We start from the raw sequence: 17,977 nt of genomic DNA, 5'->3' as shown, positions 1-17,977 counted from the left end.
TTTTGTGGTGTGAAAAGATTAATTGGTGTGTGCCACTTTCTTACAAGAGAATAAGTGATTTAGTGATTCTGGTGGAAGATCAAAGTGGCATCAGGTTGGTTTCCATATCAACAAACTGATAAATCACAAGGACAGGAGCTGCACTGAAAATGTACTGAACCCCTAGATGACGTGAGGTAATTGAATTTTAAAAAAAGCCTAAGGAATGATGTAAGTGTAAGTAAGCCTGATTTACATAGCAGACAATAGGATGAAAACTATGAAAAAAGAATTAGCAGGGTGCTGAAATGTGATATGGAGGGTAGGATTCAGCATGGCTCGGCAGAACATTAAAGTTCTGTAGGGCTTCTTGGAGGAGTGAGGAATCAAGAACATAAAAATCATCCAGTTGGTAGCTGTCTACTGATAGAGGGGCTGAATAACAAGAGGGTATTTTACTGATTAAAGTCTTGGAATGTTAAAAAAGAAATCTCACAGAGGAAAAGTTGCAAAAAGATCTCATGATACTGAACATATTGTTCCCCAATTTCAGGTGGTGGTAGACAGGTCGTATCTCTGATAGTTTTTTTGACCTAATTTTCTCTTGTTCCTGGCTGTGCCATCCTGCCCATCCATGTTTTAGCACAGGTATCTTCTGATGTTGAGGTGAACTGCAGCTGGATTGATGGGACTCAGAGTAAACATCCATTAAATCAGTGAGTAAAGGTGAATGAGTGGTCATGGTTAAAAACTGTTCTCATTGTAAGCTGACTCTGCATTGAGGATTGCTGGGATGGTGATAACAGTATGTTCTGTTTGCTGGGTGTAGGTGATGTATCTGTGGAGCAGCTGAAATGGAGGAGTTCATCACTCCAAGCCCTGCACAGCAGTGGAGTATGCCTAGGTTGTTGTTTCTGAGAAACAGCCCAGAATGCCAAATGGCAGATTTTTATCTCTTGCCCTCATTCACCGAGCAACACAATTGGCATAAATGACTGTGCTCTCTTGCCATGGAGGTGTTCAGGGGCTTCAATTCTAGAAGTTCTAGGCCTTCAAGTTAAGATACAAGTACAGGGAAAAAATCTTTCTGCCCTTCCTGCATTCAGGATGTATAGGGAGATATGGAGACCAATTCTCTCAGATTTTTTTATTGAAGTGTAAGAAACAAGTTTGGTTTTGTCTGAGCTGAAAAAGCAAAGAGTGAAAAATTATTGTAGCAGCTAATTTGTCTAGTTTCAACCCAAAGCTCTTTGAAATTACAGAATTCTAAATCCTCATTTACCAACTAAATATGTGCAATGCAAATCTTTATATTTTTAGTGCAAGTCCCTGTAAAGAAACAGATTTTTTTCATTGTATGAAGAAGGTAAATTTTATCTGAGAAATATGAAGAACTGTGATCCCACCATTTTCTCACTGCTTTCCCCCACTTGTAGTTTTAATGTAGCTAAATATTCTTTCATACTAGCTTTCACAATTTTGTTCAGTTCACAGGTGCATAGAGATCTGCACCTTTTGGTAGACTCTTGAAGAACTATTGGGAAGGTGTCTTTCTGTGTATGTGGGCTCCTGCTGGGCAATGCTGGAGTCTCTGTGAGACTCCTCAGCCCTGCAGTTACCCAGCACATGTTCCTGGCTCAGCTTCTCTCCTGGCCTCTTGAGAGACTCTGTCACAGTTGTTGGTTTGTGGTATTTTTGTTTGTGTGCTTGTTTTTTTTTTTTTGAAAGTGTGCCAGCTGGTTTTCTTTCCTCTATTTTCCTGTTATATTTGAAGAACCAAGGCAGGCTGGAAGGCAAGGAATTTTCTTCTCTTATTTTGTTCATCTCCTCTTGCATTAATTATGTTTTGTTTTTCTGTTTGGCTTACCTGCTGTGTGAATTTGGCAGGGTCTGCTGTATAATATCTGGAGAGGCTCCTGTGCAAGGGGCTGGCTGGAGTCTTCCAAAGCACATTTGGATCTTGCTTCTGTCTTGAGGTCAGCAAGAGTCTAGGGATGGTGTTAATCTAGCAGAGAGAGGAAATTGTATCCCTCTCTATTTTTTTGGCATAAACTGGGAAAATTGTTGTTTCAAATACTGTTTTTCAAATGCTGCTAAGTTTTGACAAGCTTTATTTCCTGCTTGCTCTAGGAAAAACCAAGAAATGGCTTTTGTTTCCTAGCTGTGGAAGGCATGTCATTAGACCTTTTGTGTCAGGAGATAGCAAAGGTTAATTTACAAGTTCAAGGAGCAGGAGACCTTTCCACCTGCTCAAACAATTAAAATTCTTCCTTTGTGAGCATTCAGCAAAAAAATAGCTGCTTCTTGTTTCTTAATTAATATCTTTCTCTTTTTTTCTGGGGATCTGTGGCCAAAAGGACAACCATAGGCATGAGACTCTGCAGTGCATCAGTGTATGTTTGGTTTGACAGCTAAGTCAAACCTTACTTCCTACAGAGCCTCAGAAATGTCTGGGGGAAAATGCAAAACAATCTCTCATCTGTTTTGTTAGATTGCCAAGCATTTTCTTTAAATTGGAATACCTGAAAACAGAGGCCATGGTAACTAGCTTGAACACTGAGTTTTGTCTTTTTGGTTATGAAATGAGGGTATCATGTAGGTTTATGTTTCTGTGTTGATTTCTTATGAAAGAATGTCAGTGGCTTTTCTAAAGCATTATTTTCAAGGTTTATGAATGCCATCTACAAAATCTCGTTCTAGTTTTATACTTCATTCCTGATACTGAGCTAGAAACAAAGCATCACCTTTTGATCTCTTCATCACAGCTTTTCTTCGTTCCAAAAGTGGAATATTTGCATTTATCCCTTATTTTAGAAATGGATTCCAAGAAAAGGGAAGGTCTTGTGGTGATGATTTCATTTCTCCTGCTAGATAAGGTCTGAGTAGGGGAGTAAAACTTGCCTGAAATGGGAAACTGCAGCTCTGTTGGGAACCCTTTGGCTTCTGAACCCAAAACAAGGGTAAAAAGTAAAAGATGCAGTGTGCTAGGGTGTTGACAGTTCCCTGCTTAATTCACATCCATTCCTCACATAGCTGCTCTTAGTATGTGCAAGAGCAGTGTAGAGGCAACCAAAAGGCTGCAGATAGGGTAATTTGCACAGAAAATTATGTTGACTGCACTGAATATTAACATAAGATATTATTGTAAAGCAGCTCTGAAAATTACATTCTACTAATCTAGTCAATCAACTAATATTTAGAGAGACAAGCTATTGTAAAAGAGCACAGTTCTCAGCTAGCTAAAAACACATATTTTCTCTCATGTTTATCTTGATTGTATCCCCAAAGGATATTTCTTCCTCTCTTTTATGAAGAATTATTTCCGTATTTAATTTATATGTACATTTTTTGCTTTTCCTGGAGGACCGAAAATATTTTCTGACTTTTGCAGTCAGTTGAGAAACTTGTTATTAAAACCTTCCTGTCATACTTATTTGAAAATCCATTTTCTGTGTCTTTCATTACTGCTGTGTGCTTCTGGATTGCCATTTCCCTCCCTTTGTGAACTTGCCTCAGAAAGAGTCTCCATTCAGCTACCTGGAGGGCCACTTGACTCAAATGTCTTTTTGTAAACTCCTGAACATTTCTTCTTGAGCCAAGAAGAAATTTCAGTATTTTCAACAACCAAACATACTTATTGTGCATAGTTTTCCTGAACTACTCCAGTGCCTCGTGTTTAACTGTGTATTTATTGGTTACAGGAGTGCCAGTCCTGTTGGTGCTGGAGCAGGCTGTGTTTCACAGGGTCCACTGCAGAGCTGATGAGCTCCACAGGGGCTGCTGCAAGCTCTGAAGTTTGGAAGCTCCCTGTAGAGCTCACAAGTTCTTAGGGCCCTGAACCAAGCATAATTGCAGAGTTGGGGCCTTCACTGTGAAGGACCTCACCAAATAATTAGCTGCCCTAATTAAGCAGCTGAGTAACACTCAGGAAAGTGAACGTTTGTGGATCAGGAAGTTGCAAAGCTGATGGGTGCTGGCAATAAATTTCTCTCCTTCTCTGCTTACTGTTGGAAATCACTGCTAAATTACAGCATGTAATCTTGGCATTGGTAGTCTGTGATCTTCCTCCTCTGGATGGGGGATATTCTGCCATCACAGTGCCTAGACTTCATGGGCTTTTTGGAAAAAAGCTCTGTTACTTATTAGATTTGTTCATCAAGCAGAATGAACTGTGGCATGCTGTTTCATCCTTTTGTTTGCTTGGGTTTTTGTTTTCCTGTGGCAAAACCTTCTATTTGAGGCAAATCAAAACTGTGACATTACAACTATACAGTGCAAAGGGGCCTTCTAGAAGGAAGTTTTATTGCCTGGATTCACCTTATGCACCAGAATGCAAAAATCAAAAAATGCTAAAGGCATAAGAGGCATAAAAAACAGTTTGTAGGGAAAAACTATCAAAACTCTTTCTCTGTTTGTTTGTAATTTTTAATGATGGGATAAACTTTAAGATAAACCAACATTTTTGGCCATGGTCAAACAAAACACCAACTAATATTTTTTATTTAAGTCTAAGAACCTTCCTCTCTTCAAGTATATCAAATACTTGATGTTCCTTAACTCTTTGGAGGGGGGCATGACTCGGTAATATTGAAAGTTACAAGCACATATAAAAAGAAATACACTTTGTTGTTGTGGTGTTGTGTTTTTCTTCTGCTTTTAGATTTTTATAACAGCTCACAACCATTTTCAGGCTCTGCTGGTAAAATTAAAATCTAGATTCATGGATTTGAATTGTATTGCAAGGTATAATTAGATGATTTAGCACAAGACATTACTTTTCTTTTAATAGTTTGCTCTATCCCATGGGCTTGGGTGGTGGCTTTTTTATTTTTAATGAAATAAGTAAATGTGTTTGAAGAGGATGGGGAAGAGGGAGAATGGCCCTTACCTTGTCTGCATGGCTGTCATCAGCTGGAGCATGGCTGGTTCCAGAGATTTTTTTAATGGAGACATTAAAACCCACAGGCTTTCAAGCAAGGTGGAGGAAAACAAACCTGATAGTGAAAAAACTCAAAGTGTTGAAGAAAGTGCACAGAGGTCACTGGAGCTGATTGGAAATATTACTGAATCTTAAAACCAGTTCTCTGTGTGTGTGTGTGTCTTCCTCTTGACAAATGAAATAGGGTTGGTTTTGTGATGTCTGGGAAGCCTTTACTTTCTTACCAAACTACCTTTACCTGTTTTTGCTTGAGTAATTGCAGCATGCATGAGAGGTGAGAATGAGACAGGGAAGAATATGAGGCTGTACAGCAATTAATGAGCTGTTTCAGCCCCAAAAAAATCAGTCCAGCAGGCTGGTCAGAGCCTTGGAACCTATTAACCTTGATTTGGAAGTCTAAGACTTGACAGCTGGGGCAAAGCAGGGCTGTCTTAAAGAAGTTATAAGTAAATCTCTCTTTTTCTCTTCTTTCTCACATGCTCACTGGTGAAATGCTGCCTGACTTTTTTGAACATTTCTTTTTTCAAGTGTGATTTCTTATTGCATAGCTTGACCTGGTGCCTTGCTACTGTGCTACCCATCTGAAAATTATTTGGTGTTTGTCCTTCTTCCTGATGAAAAACCAATTTATCTGAGGCATTTTTTTATGCCTACAGAAATCTCACATGTTCTCTTCAGATATGTTTGTGCTCTGTGTTAAGATAAACGTATTGCTGCATGAAGAATTACTCACTTGGGATCAAATAGGACAATATTTGTGTTAATCAGCTGCATTTCTATAGTCCACAGATTTTGCTGCACATTAAAACAAACATGCTGTAGACATGAATTAAGGGGGAAGATATGACATGGAATTTCTTGACTCTTTAAAAGAATAAGACTAAACCTTTGCCAAGAATAACTTCATCTGCAAGGGTTTCTTAAATGTGTTGCACATTTGTTTTTCTTTAGAGGATGGGTGGCTAGGCCTCTTCACATGTGGCTACCATATACTGACCTGTTGTGGTTGTGTGATGATCTGAGTTTGATTAAAGGCTTCAGGTCTTTCCTAATCTGGATTGTTTTGACTGAGCCAGGCTTTGGAGCACAGATACAAGCAGGTAATGCTGGCAGATGTCATGAGGTTATGAGAAGCAATTTAGGACAGTAGTCTGTTCCAGCTGCAACAACAAAACAGAGCAAGCACCATGGACACACTTCGACTGGTCTGTTTATATTCTATGTTACTTCAGTTTATATTCTATGTTACTTCAGAATTATGCATTCTGTCAACAACCCACAAAAGTAAATCCATTTTCTACCACCTGCAGAAAAAGGACAAATATTCTTACCCCCTGCTGGTCTCCAGCCAAAACAAAGTGATTTCCATTGCTTTGCCTCAATCTTAAATGCAATTGAGTAGCTTCCCTCTCCCCACTAGTTGTTAAATGTTTAAATATTGATGCATGTTACATGTTTTAAAACTTACTTGTCCAGTCTTAAAAGATTTTATAGAGTGTTTTTTCTCAGTTACTGGATGCAAGCTGTGCTTCTAAACATGTTGACTTAGCTGCTTGGCTGAGAATTTCTCTGGAAATAAAAGGGCATGAATTGATCTTCCATCAAAACCACTTTACTGCATCACATGCAACTATGTCTGCCATAAGTCTGCACACCCTCTTCTGTGCCCCCCTAAATTCTGACTCATATTAGAGAAGCTGCTGTACTTTTATGACAATTTGTAATATCTGCCTTTGCTGTTAAATGATGCATTTTGAGGTGTTGTCGAGATCTGTTGGATATCTCCAACTTTCTTAGTTGACCCAAGGAAAGAAAGAAACATATGGAAGTATAACCTGATATAGTACTGTGGGTTTGTCTTGTTTTTCTTCAGCTTTTTGTAAAGTAACTTGGCTTTGTTTCCCAGGATATGTGCCCTTTACCCAGTAGAGCAGAGCTCCACAGACATTGTCTCTGCAGAACAGAGAGTGCCTTTACTGAAAGTGTAGATTTATACATGATTGCTTTCTTTTTTTGTCTTTTTTTCAAATAACTGCAGGTTCATGTACTGGACAGACTGGGGAGAAGCACCAAAGATAGAACGAGCTGGGATGGATGGTTCGAGCCGCTCCATCATCGTTAACACGGACATATATTGGCCAAACGGACTGACCCTGGATTATGAGGAACAGAAACTCTACTGGGCAGATGCTAAACTGAATTTCATCCACAAATCAAATCTGGATGGAAGTCATAGGTAAGAGGTTTTTGGTTTATGGGTGTAACGTGGGGATTTTCTTAGAAGATGCTGCCTAAGCAATATTGTAATCTCTGTTGCAGCGAATTGTCACATTAGCACTCACAGAATTTGAAGCAAACCAGTGCTGTCAGAAACTTACCCTTCACCATCCTCACCTTTCCAGCATTGTGAAGTGGAATGTGTCCTTCTCTTCAGGGTATCCTGTAACTCTCCCAAAGACTTTTCTCAGAACCAGTTCCATTAAAAAATCCTCAAATCCTGCTCTTAATAGTGTAAGACTGTATAGCAAAATTGTCTCTTTTCAGTAGGTCTTCTGTGCAGTGTTGCTGTGGTATTCAGAAATGCAGAAGATAATATGAGAAAATGGATCAGCATATATTGATATTTCAATTTCATTAATCCTAGGGGCTGGGAAATTAGTGGAAAACAGTCCTTAAAGAAGAGCTGTGCTAAAATGACTTTTTCTTGAACAGATTTATATCAATCAAGTGATTCTTTTTGATCCAATCATGGCTACTTCTTAATTATGGTATAAGTGGTACTTTGTGTATATGTGTTCATTTCTAATTTGGCAGATGACTCTCTTCATTAGATGGGTTTGATGATTACTGCTTGCACACACAAATCACAGCTTGTGCCCAAGGTGTCATATGGAGAGATGATTTTTTGTGGGGTTATTCTTTGCAAATTTTTGTGATGTTTCAGCTAGTTTAGATGGGTGTGAAATATCTTTTCTTATGCTCTTTGTTCTGGCCTCTTAGGGACTTGCCCACCTTTCACCACAAATGTTAATTTGACATAAAGAAATAATTTCTATTGATAAGATCATTCTTTTGCATGGACTGACAAGTAAGACCACAGGCAACATGTACGAAACATGCCCACTGTCTTCTTGTGATATTTATTTTGAACTCCACAATGTCTTTGTAATGCTGGTTTGAAAGGTTACATCACTTTTCTCCTAAGTTCTGCCTTTTAAGTGATCACAAGTTCATGCAGTATGGTTCATGGAAAGTACCCGGAGTTGGATGCAGTTTTAAATTTGTGTCTTTGGATATAAGTATTATGACTAGCTTGGTTAATAAAAAACATGGGTTGTGGATATGTATTTTGAAGTAGTCCTTCATTTGCTGTTTGTTTCACAAGAAAAAAAACTTTAGTACCAAAAAGACAGAAATATTTCCTAGAGATTTCTTTCAAAAAAGAAGACTGTCACATAAGTTTTCAAGTAATGGAGAGCAAAGGATAGAAATTATCATATACAGTAGAAATTTGAGTATTTTTAATTTTATCTGGTGTCTCCAGCCTTTCTTGTTCCAGAGCTACTTCAGTCTTTCCTGCTGACAGTTCTGCTTTTTCAATCTTGTTTTGCTGCTGACTTCTTTGCAGTTTCTCTCTTGCTAGTGATCTGCTGCACAAATATATAAATATATTTGGGTTTGGTATTCTGTTTTTATTTTCATGCTGTTTATTCCCTGGTCTGCCCTGGGTTAACCTGGGGGATGAGGCTGGGGAGGTGCTGAATTTTCTGGGTGCAAGGGTCTGGCCAGCCTTGTCTGTGCATACACAGCTGTGTCCAGCAGCTGCCTCGTGGCACAGAATTGGAATCACCTGAGTCCCAGCAGTTATCTCATTCCACACTAAATTCTCTGGAATTACTTAAGCCTGTAATAAAGACCTGTATAGACAAGTAATTTAGATTTTTAGATCTACTAATTCTTTCTAATGCATCCATAAAACCCTAAGCAGTCCAATGCTTTAGGTTAAGTTTCTTTTTCAAATTCATACATTTCAGTATCAGCAATATGTCGTGGCAGTATGCTAATATATTACTATTTGAGGGGCAGAAAGGGAAGTCATTCCTAGAAAGGAAAGCACATTTGACTTCCCTTAAGCACTCAGAGGCACAAACCAATTCTAACAGCACGTGTTTTTCCCTAGGCATGTGAGAAAGTTCTGAAGATTCAAAAAGCAGTTAACATCTGTATCTAGGCATTTTGGTTTCATTTTTTATTCTTTTTGCCATTACATCATAAGGGGGGGGGGAAAGAACTGCAGAAGTTAGGCTGTTCTATAGTGGGGTTTTATGGGATGGTTGCTTTTCTGCTGTGACCTCTTAGCCACTGCCTGTATTAAGAAAAAAGATCTTCTGGGGCTGTCCAAAGTGTTGGGGTTTTTTTTGTGTAGATACTGTCTTTTGGCTATCCAACAAATTCAGCTTTTTTCAATGTGATATTTTATAGCTGTAATTCGTATTTTATCTCTTAATTATTTTGTTCATCTTTTTCACTAACTGATTCACCAATACTAGGAAAGAAAACACAGTTTCTAATTTTGCAGCCAAAGCAAAAGCCTTTTAGATATTACTTTTTAGATATTACTTTTCTGTGGAAAAAATCACCCCACTAAACCACCCAAAATCCACAAAGCCTTTAGTCTTTTTTCCTAGCCATCTCCAACTCCTCAAAAAAAAAAAAAGCAACCTACAAATAACCCCACCTACAGTTATCCACCACTTCTTAAGGGGGCTATCAGTTAGGGGTTTTTCCTTAAGAGTTAAGTGTGGAGGAGATCATTATCAAGTGCCTAATCTCACTTAAACCAGACTCTGGTTTATTTAGAAACTGCCAGTTCTGGTGATTTTTTTTTCTTGGTATTTAGACCATTTTTCTAAATTGCTGCTTTACGTTTATACTTAGTTGGTTTGAGGTTTTTGTTTCTAAATTTCTCTTGATCAGAACAGATTCTTTTATCCTTGTGAAGTGTTACTAATTTTTCTGATGCCTTATCTAATGTCATGTCTGGGAAAATATTCTGGAAAACAACTTCTGGAAGTTGGCCCTATTGAAATAGGCAAATGAGTTACTGAAAGACATATATCTTCATAAAAATTGGGTCTTCTAGATCTGGATAGTTTTGGTAACTTAGAAAAGGAAGCAGATGAGTAAAGAGGTGATCTGTCAAGTTTTTTACTGCTGCATGACAGGAGGTGGGAAAGAGTCTGTAGCAGGTAAGCAATTGTAAAACCTTCATGTAAGTAGGATGGCATAAGTTTTAATTGCTTTGGGAGAAAAATTTGTTAGGAAGTAATATCCTTCTATAAAAAAATTCAAACCGTTTAGAGAAAACTGACTTTGTGGTTTGGAAAATGAAAAAATGCAGTGTAAATAGAAAAATATTTTAATTGATGTCACTGACAGTATTAAAGTATTGAAGTTCAGACCTCAGAGATCTAAAATTTGGAAGGAGTTCTCTCCAGAAATTTATGATGTATTTCTAAATCTGCAAGAAATCGGAAACTTTTTTGTTCTTTTATTCTTATATTCTGAATATTAACTCTCTACGCCTGACACTACGCAAGAATTAAAACTTTTAAGATTTATATCTCCAAGAAGTACTTTGATCTGAATCATGGGTTGGGATGGACCCACAAGGATCATTGAGTCAACCTCTGGCCCTGCCCAGACACCCCGACAGTCCCTGCCCAGACACCCCGACAGTCCCTGCCCAGACACCCCGACAGTCCCTGCCCAGACACCCCGACAGTCCCTGCCCAGACACCCCGACAGTCCCTGCCCAGACACCCCGACAGTCCCTGCCCAGACACCCCGACAGTCCCTGCCCAGACACCCCGACAGTCCCTGCCCAGACACCCCGACAATCCCTGCCCAGACACCCCGACAGTCCCTGCCCAGACACCCCAACAATCCCACCCTGTGCATCCCTCAGAGCGGTGTCCAAACGCTCCCGGAGCTCTGGCAGCCTTGGGGCTGTGACCATTCCCTGGGGAGCCTGGGCAGTGCCCGACACCCTCTGGGGGAAGAACCTTTCCCTGATCTCCAGCCTGACCCTCCCCTGACCCAGCTCCAGCCGTTCCCTGGCTCCTGTCCCTGGTCCCAGAGAGCAGAGCTCAGGGCCTGCCCCTCCTGTTCCCCTCAGCACAAGCTGTGACTGCCATGTCTGCCCTCAGCCCCCTCCAGCTGAACAGACCCCAAGTGCCCTCAGCTGCTCCTCACACGGCTTCCCCTCAAGGCCCTTCACCATCCTCGTGCCCTCCTTTGGACACTCTCTAATGGTTTATGTCTTTCTTACATTGTGCCACCAAAACTTGACACAAGATTTGAGGTGAGGCTGCCCCAGAGCAGACTGGGACAGTCCCTCTGTGGCCCAGCTGGGCCTGGTGCCCCCAGGACAGGGATGTCCCTCCTGGCTCCAGGCCACTGCAGCCTCAGGTCCACCTGGCCATTGACCAGGAGCCCCTCCAGGTCCCTTTGCCTGGCACTGCTTTCCAGCCTCTCACTCCCACTGTATCCAGGGCTGCCCCATCCCAGGTGCATGATGGACATGGATCCTTTACTTGCTGTTTGCAGAGGTCTGGAAAGTGAAAGAGTACAACAGGCTGGTGGGAGGATTATGTAGAGAGAGAAACAAATTATAAGCCTTGATTTTGGGGTTTGGTGGAGTTTTTTTCACCCATTCCAGTAGGAGTGGAGTCACAGTGAGCCACTAAAGCAGTGTGCGTGACAGCTGGCAGTAGTACTCAGTTAAATATGTGGTAGAGTCATAAATTCGTGAGAAAACCTCTCTAGCAACTTTTACAGGGATGATTATGGTTCATTACCTGCTAGCCCTGGGATTTACTAGCCCTAGCTGCTCCAGTGTTGGGCTCATTAGAATAAAGACGAAGAGCAAAGAACTTGATGACTAATGCCCTTGATTTGCCAGTGAGAGAAAGGAATGAACAGTTTTTCATGTCAGAATGCAATAATTACAGAACTAAATTGATGCATAGAAGAGGTGGTTTTGTTTTTTTTTGGAGCTCTTGCCCTGCTCTTATCAGAAGGAACAGTTGCTTTTTGTGGGACTAATTAATCAAAACTGAAATGCAGACAGCTCTCCTGTGAGTAGAGTCCCCAAGATAGGTTGGCCTGCTAAAGCAGTTCTTGAATTAATTTCCCCTTCCTTTACCCTGCAGCAGCAGTTCTAATTAATAAGTTAACACGTTACTGGCTGAAGGGAAATGCACTTACAAGGTCCCCCAGGAAGTGTTTGTGCTAATGAGATGGTTTTTGAGGCCACTGTAAGAAAACATACTTTCAGCAACTGTCAGAAAGCTGGGAAGCTCTTGCAAGAGGTGAATGTCTTCAAGTTTGCACTTGAGCATTGATTTTTTTCTAGTTCCTCTTTTCAAGCATCAGCTCATGTCTGTCTGCCAGATGATTAGTTGCAGATGTGTTGAAACACTGAAAATATTGTATCCCTGCATTTAGAAGAAGATTTTTTCCTTATTTGCCTATAATGTGTACAGTACATGACATTAGGTACAAGGTATAAAATCTCATGTTCTGTTCATATCTTTCTGTATATTTCTGGGTGATGAAATTGCTTACCTTCAGCAATGAAGAACCAGTCAGTGGTGAGAAGCCTGTTTCAATACCTCACCAACACAGGCCAGTGCAGAAGCCAAATAATACCCTAATTAAAACTGCTAGAGAATCCTGCATAAACAGAATTAATTAGATTATTTGGACATAGAGCTAGGTTGAATTTCTTGGTTCTTCCCCATGGTATTTCTGAAGACAAAAATGCTGGAAATTGGAGCTTCAAAGCATCTGTTTGCCTGAAAAATGACCCACAGAATGACTTCATTTCTTAACCATAATTCGATTTCTGATTGACTTTTTCAGACTTTGATTGCAGGTGGGATTTGAAATGTCATGGCTAGACCTGTTTATTATATATTCTTTCTGGAAACACATGGCAGTTGTGGCTTAAAGAAGTGGCAAAAGGCAAAAACACTTCAGTCTGAAAAGAGAGCATTATATCCCACAAATCATGTTTCTTGCTTACTTTCTCAGCTAATTAAAAGCAGGCTTGTCTCCTGATAGGAATATTTAGACAAGCATTCATGGTAAAAATACATAAAAATGCATTACTTTTCTGAGTTTGTGTTGCAAATGTTTTTGGTAGGTTGGCAGGAGAGGGAGATCCTGTGAGCTGAGGGAACCAGAGCTCCCTGCCCTCCCTGTGGCATCCCTTGTGTGGTATTTTTGGGTGCATCTTAGTCTTTGATCCTGCTTCATCTGATTCATGCTCTGAGTGCTTTGGCCACTTGCTAATATTTCCAATTGTCACAAGCTGAAGATGTGTATTCCTGCAGCTTTGTTAATACTCAAAGCAATAAGCATTCTGTAGTTGGTAAATAAGGTTTTGTTTAAAATATTTTAATTTGCTTCATGCAAACCTCTTATATGCTTTCTTTAATATGATGACCACTAAAAGCAGATTTTTTTTTCCCCCCCTTTCTGATAGCCTGGGAGATGGTAATAGGTATGGGATAGCCTATAGGGACACTGGAGAAATGGAGTGAAACATAAATGTCAAAAATGCTTGCACCCTGTCCTGGAGACTGAACAAAGGCAGCCTCAGGGGTCACCTGAAATGAGTTTTGCTACTGTGAAGCTGGAGTGTTAATGGTTCAGGGACATACAGGCCAGAACATCTCAAGTACCCCAAGTTTTCTGCAGGTGTTCTGATCAGGTCTTGGGACTAGAAGACACTAATGCAGCAAGAATAAAAGGCAGTTGGTTCATGGATGCTGTTTACTTGTTTACTTTGATGGAAAAATGCTGTTATGCTTGGATATAAAACATCTGTTAATATTCTCGGGGGGAATAGTAGTTCTTATTATATTGTAAATTTAAATTATCTTGATTATTGTTGGCTTTCTTTTGGTGATCTGAATTATGAAATTTCATAGCTATAACATAGCTTTGAATGCCAGTATTAGTTGAAAAAGAAATAAAGGCAGACTGAGGCAATCCTGGTTAAAATAAAAGATATGAATTTAATGGTTTTTGGTAATTTTGCTGTTAATTTTTATTTCAAGTGAGTTTCATCTTTGAAATTCATATTATCCTGAAGCAAAAGCTTTTTTGTCATTGTTTATATAAAACTGGATAGACTGTCTATGAAGTTTCACGTGTCTGTTCTATTTCAGAGTTTGGTAGCTCCTTTTGCAATTCTTGCTTTAACTTGCTTATTGTTTGTTTTGTTTGTCTTCACAAAGTGTTTCACAGGACTCTTTAACAGAATAAGAATAGAACAAAGGTGAATATATTTAAATCAAATCTATATTTTCTCCAGACAGTAGAAAACTCTACCATAACAAATATTTATTGTAATGGCATCTCTGATTACCATGATGATAAATAGTTGTGTTTGGGAAATCATGAAATTCAACACAGACTGAATTTCATTTCTGTGGAAACTGCTTCTTTTCTCTCTCTTTCTCTCCTCACCTTCCTTCTCTGCTGTCCCTTTACACATTTCCTTCCCAGCCAACACAACAGAGATGTTGGCCTTTTAAATGTCAATCACTATCCAGATTTTTAAAGCAAATTTATGTGATTATATGCCTGGTGCAGGGAAGATTATTAAAGTTTGTGTGTGCTTAGTTCCATCTAATATATAGCCAATTTGCATCTTGCTGAGGCCCTGGAGATATCTCCTGAATGAATAACATTGCTCCTTATCCCCAGCTCTCACTTTCCCATTGTCTCTGGTGTCTCTTTTAAACGAGACTAATGACACAAGTGCAGCAGTCTGAAGGAATCAAGGAGTTTGATGAAGGATAATAGGGTGGAGAGCCTTTTGCTGTCCTGTCACTTGTTGCAGTGAAGCCTGGCAAGGAGCTGTCTGTCAGTTCCTATCAGCCCAACTGCACCTGCAGAGCTGTACCTGGAACCCATCAAGCCAGGAATGGGGAGACCTCTCTGCTCCCCAACCCTGTATGGGTGCTTGTGAACCACCCTGGAGGTGGGAGGCACCTGCTTCTGTTGGGAAGGGTGAAAGTTTGACAAGGAAGTCTCACAGATGTGTATGCTTAGCAGAAAGATTTTGAATGTAGAATCTGAAGAAGGAATAGAGATGGAAGCAAGTTTTGATATAGAAGAATTGCTGAGCTAATCTTACTGGGTAACCTAGGAAGCAAAGGGTAGGTTAATTAGAAGGGGTTTTTATGGCTTAGAGCAAAGGATAAACCCACCTCAAACAAGAAGATGTTTTTACCAAGCAGAAAGATAGCACAGGCGAACAAGTTAGCAGATGTTGCAAGTAGAAAAAAGGTCTCAGAATTTTCCACTGCAAGAAAACTGAAAAACAACTTCTAGCTTAAACTTTAATGTACTAACTTTTAGTGATTGGAGAATAGTAACATGAATATGGTAATTATAGTAGTTATGATAGGCTATAGATTAAAGTTAAGGTATAGATTGGTTCTACTGTATTAAGATGCTCAGCAAAGAAAAGCATATAATGCATTGTAACCTAAACTAAAGGGTCTCCAGGCCTGCCTGCAGCTGGAGCTGACAGCTACAGGCACAGGCTCTGTCACCCATGACCCTGGACTGCTGTAATGCCTTGGATGTAATAAACTGCATTTTGAAGAGCTGCCTGGAGTCCCACATCCCTCATTTCAGCTCTTACAGGCTCCCATCAGCACTGTGCAGCAGCTGAGTGCTACAGGTGACACGGGTCACCTTCATCCACCTGGGTGTGTTTAATAAATAGTTGGTCTAGGAAGAAGTCAGGGCCCCTCATCTTGCTCACCAAAAGCAGAGAGAGCTCTGCAGTTCCTAGTGCAGGTTGTGCTGAAGCACAGCAGCTCACAGCAGCCATCAGAAGGTCATTTCTTGCTCCTTCTCTTCCTTTTCCTGTTTTCTAATAGCTGGGCTCTCCAACCCCTTCCTCCTGCTCCTCATTAGGGTGTGGAGACTCATTGAGCTCAACTCAAGCCCTGGGAAAAAGCCCTGCTGGTTTTGCTGGTTGGAAGTGAGCTATCACCTTGTACTGGCTTGCTGGAAACGAAGATTACAGAGTACATGTTACTGGTAATACTGATCTTAATAAGATGCAAGAAATATACTCTTGTGTTTGGACCCAAAGCCATCTTCATGCATTGCAACCTTATACCTGCTGAGAAAAATAATACAAGTTGAGGAGTAATTGCTTCAAGACTGTGACTGACAGCACAGTCAAATGAAGGGGTTCTGAATCTCTCCAGATAAGGGCTGGTTTGAATAAGGGTCACAGTTCACCTGATGCATTGTCATATGAATAGAGGGTTGTCTGAAAGTGAGGTATGTCTAACAGCAGCTATTGTACTAAAAGATTTATTCCCACTACTGGTGGGTAGAAATCCCATGTACAATTCCTCTCTGTGGTTTTTGGGTTTTTTTTTGGCTGCTCCGTTTTGTTTTAAAGTAAGTTAGCCAGAATGCTTCATAAAAATGTGGCTTCTTTATTATGGGAATGCTGTCTTTGGTGCAGGTTTGGGTATAGTGAGAGTTTTGGTCTTTGATTGCTTGTTTCATATGACAAAATGCTGTATGTGTCATTTGTCAAATGTCATACATAAAGACTTAGTCTCCTAGCCTGCTCTAAACTAAAACTCAAATCTGAAGATATTTAGGGTTTGGGGGTAGGGTTGGTTAAAATGTTTGCAGATTTAGAATGCCTTTATACTTGGTACCAGAATGTTTTGTGTCATTCTGGCTTCACTGTTTGGCTGGCAGGTTTCAGCTTTAAATTATGTTACAATGGTCTTTTGTAAGATGCTTAGTTGGTGCATTTAATTAGAGGCAAATATATACCTGACTCCAGACAGAGATAAGAAAGAAAAGATACTATGTCCTACTTTTGAGTGCAAAATACCAAGAAATAGAAGATTTCATTTCGTGTAGAATTGGAACACTAGAGTGATAAGCAAGGGAATCTATAGGAAAAAAAAAAAAGCTTTCAAGATAATGCATCTTTTTCCAGAAGCTAAGGTGAAAGGACAGTAATGACTGTAGTTTCTTTGTATTCAGAAGACACCTTCAATCTTCTTGCTTTAATATACTCTTCTGTTACATTTTAACAGCAAATATTTGGAAAATAAGAGTATTTTTGTCATCTGTTAAACCACTTCAGTTAGACTTCTTTCCAGAAGTCATGCCTATGGTGTGGGGGTGTTTTCTCAGTAAATGTATGGATGATTGCTGTCTTCCCTGCAAGAAGAAAAATGGGAGGCTGGTGTTCATAGTGGGCCTTATTCTGAAGGAGTAGCAGGGCTGTGTATCAATCCCTTGTGCTTCCAGTTCAGGAAAGGGATGGTGATCCCCACTGTTCAGAAGGACCTTGCCTAGGTGGGAACACACTTCCACTTAGGCAGTTAAGAAGAAAGGAGGTGGGAAGAAGCACTCCTGTAAGTGGTACTTGTGTGGTGACCATGCTTTGTGTTGGTGTAGATGACCTCTGCAGTCCTCTCCATCTTAAACTTTTCTGTGATTCTGAATAAAATAAAAATAAGACTTGAGCTACTTAATTCCAGTTCTGAGAATCTTGGGTACAGATAATTAGTTTCTACATCACAAGAACCTGGAAAAACTGTCTTCAGTAATGTTTGTGCTGCATTTTTGTGATGGCTAATGAGCATGTCTTTGTATATATACATAAAATATATGAGTATATGCTTTAATTTTGTTTGTGAACCTGGAGAGAGGCAGTGACCCAGTTTGCTCAGAAATTACATCATTACCATGGCAGAAAATCACTAGAACTCTGTTTAATGGCACTGCTTACAGTAAAAACAATAGCTTAATAATTTCATAATAATAGAAGTAACTTTAAGGATTTCTTTAGAGTGAAAAACTACTTTATAGTGGTTTTTGATGGTTGAAAAGAGGAACTGTAAGAGATGGATGGATAGCTAATTGACCAGTTTGTCTCAGTGTGAAATCTGCTGAGGCTGGAATTGGTGGACAGGGTGTATCAGCAGG

The 17,977-nt window shown here is 39.9% G+C and overlaps 1 protein-coding gene across 1 annotated transcript in view; it reads left to right on the top strand.

The window, feature by feature from the left end:
• The window catches only part of LRP6 (LDL receptor related protein 6), a 114,836-nt gene that overhangs the window by 39,626 nt on the left and 57,233 nt on the right, over nucleotides 1–17,977 (top strand). Inside the window, exon 3 of the mRNA XM_066549626.1 lies at nucleotides 6,957–7,154. Coding sequence (XP_066405723.1) covers nucleotides 6,957–7,154 — 198 coding nt within the window. The remainder of the gene's footprint in view (nucleotides 1–6,956; nucleotides 7,155–17,977) is intronic.

This window comes from Molothrus aeneus, chromosome 5 (genome assembly GCF_037042795.1).
Source record: "Molothrus aeneus isolate 106 chromosome 5, BPBGC_Maene_1.0, whole genome shotgun sequence".
Lineage (NCBI taxonomy): Eukaryota > Metazoa > Chordata > Aves > Passeriformes > Icteridae > Molothrus > Molothrus aeneus.
This window is presented reverse-complemented; position numbering and strand designations above follow the sequence as displayed.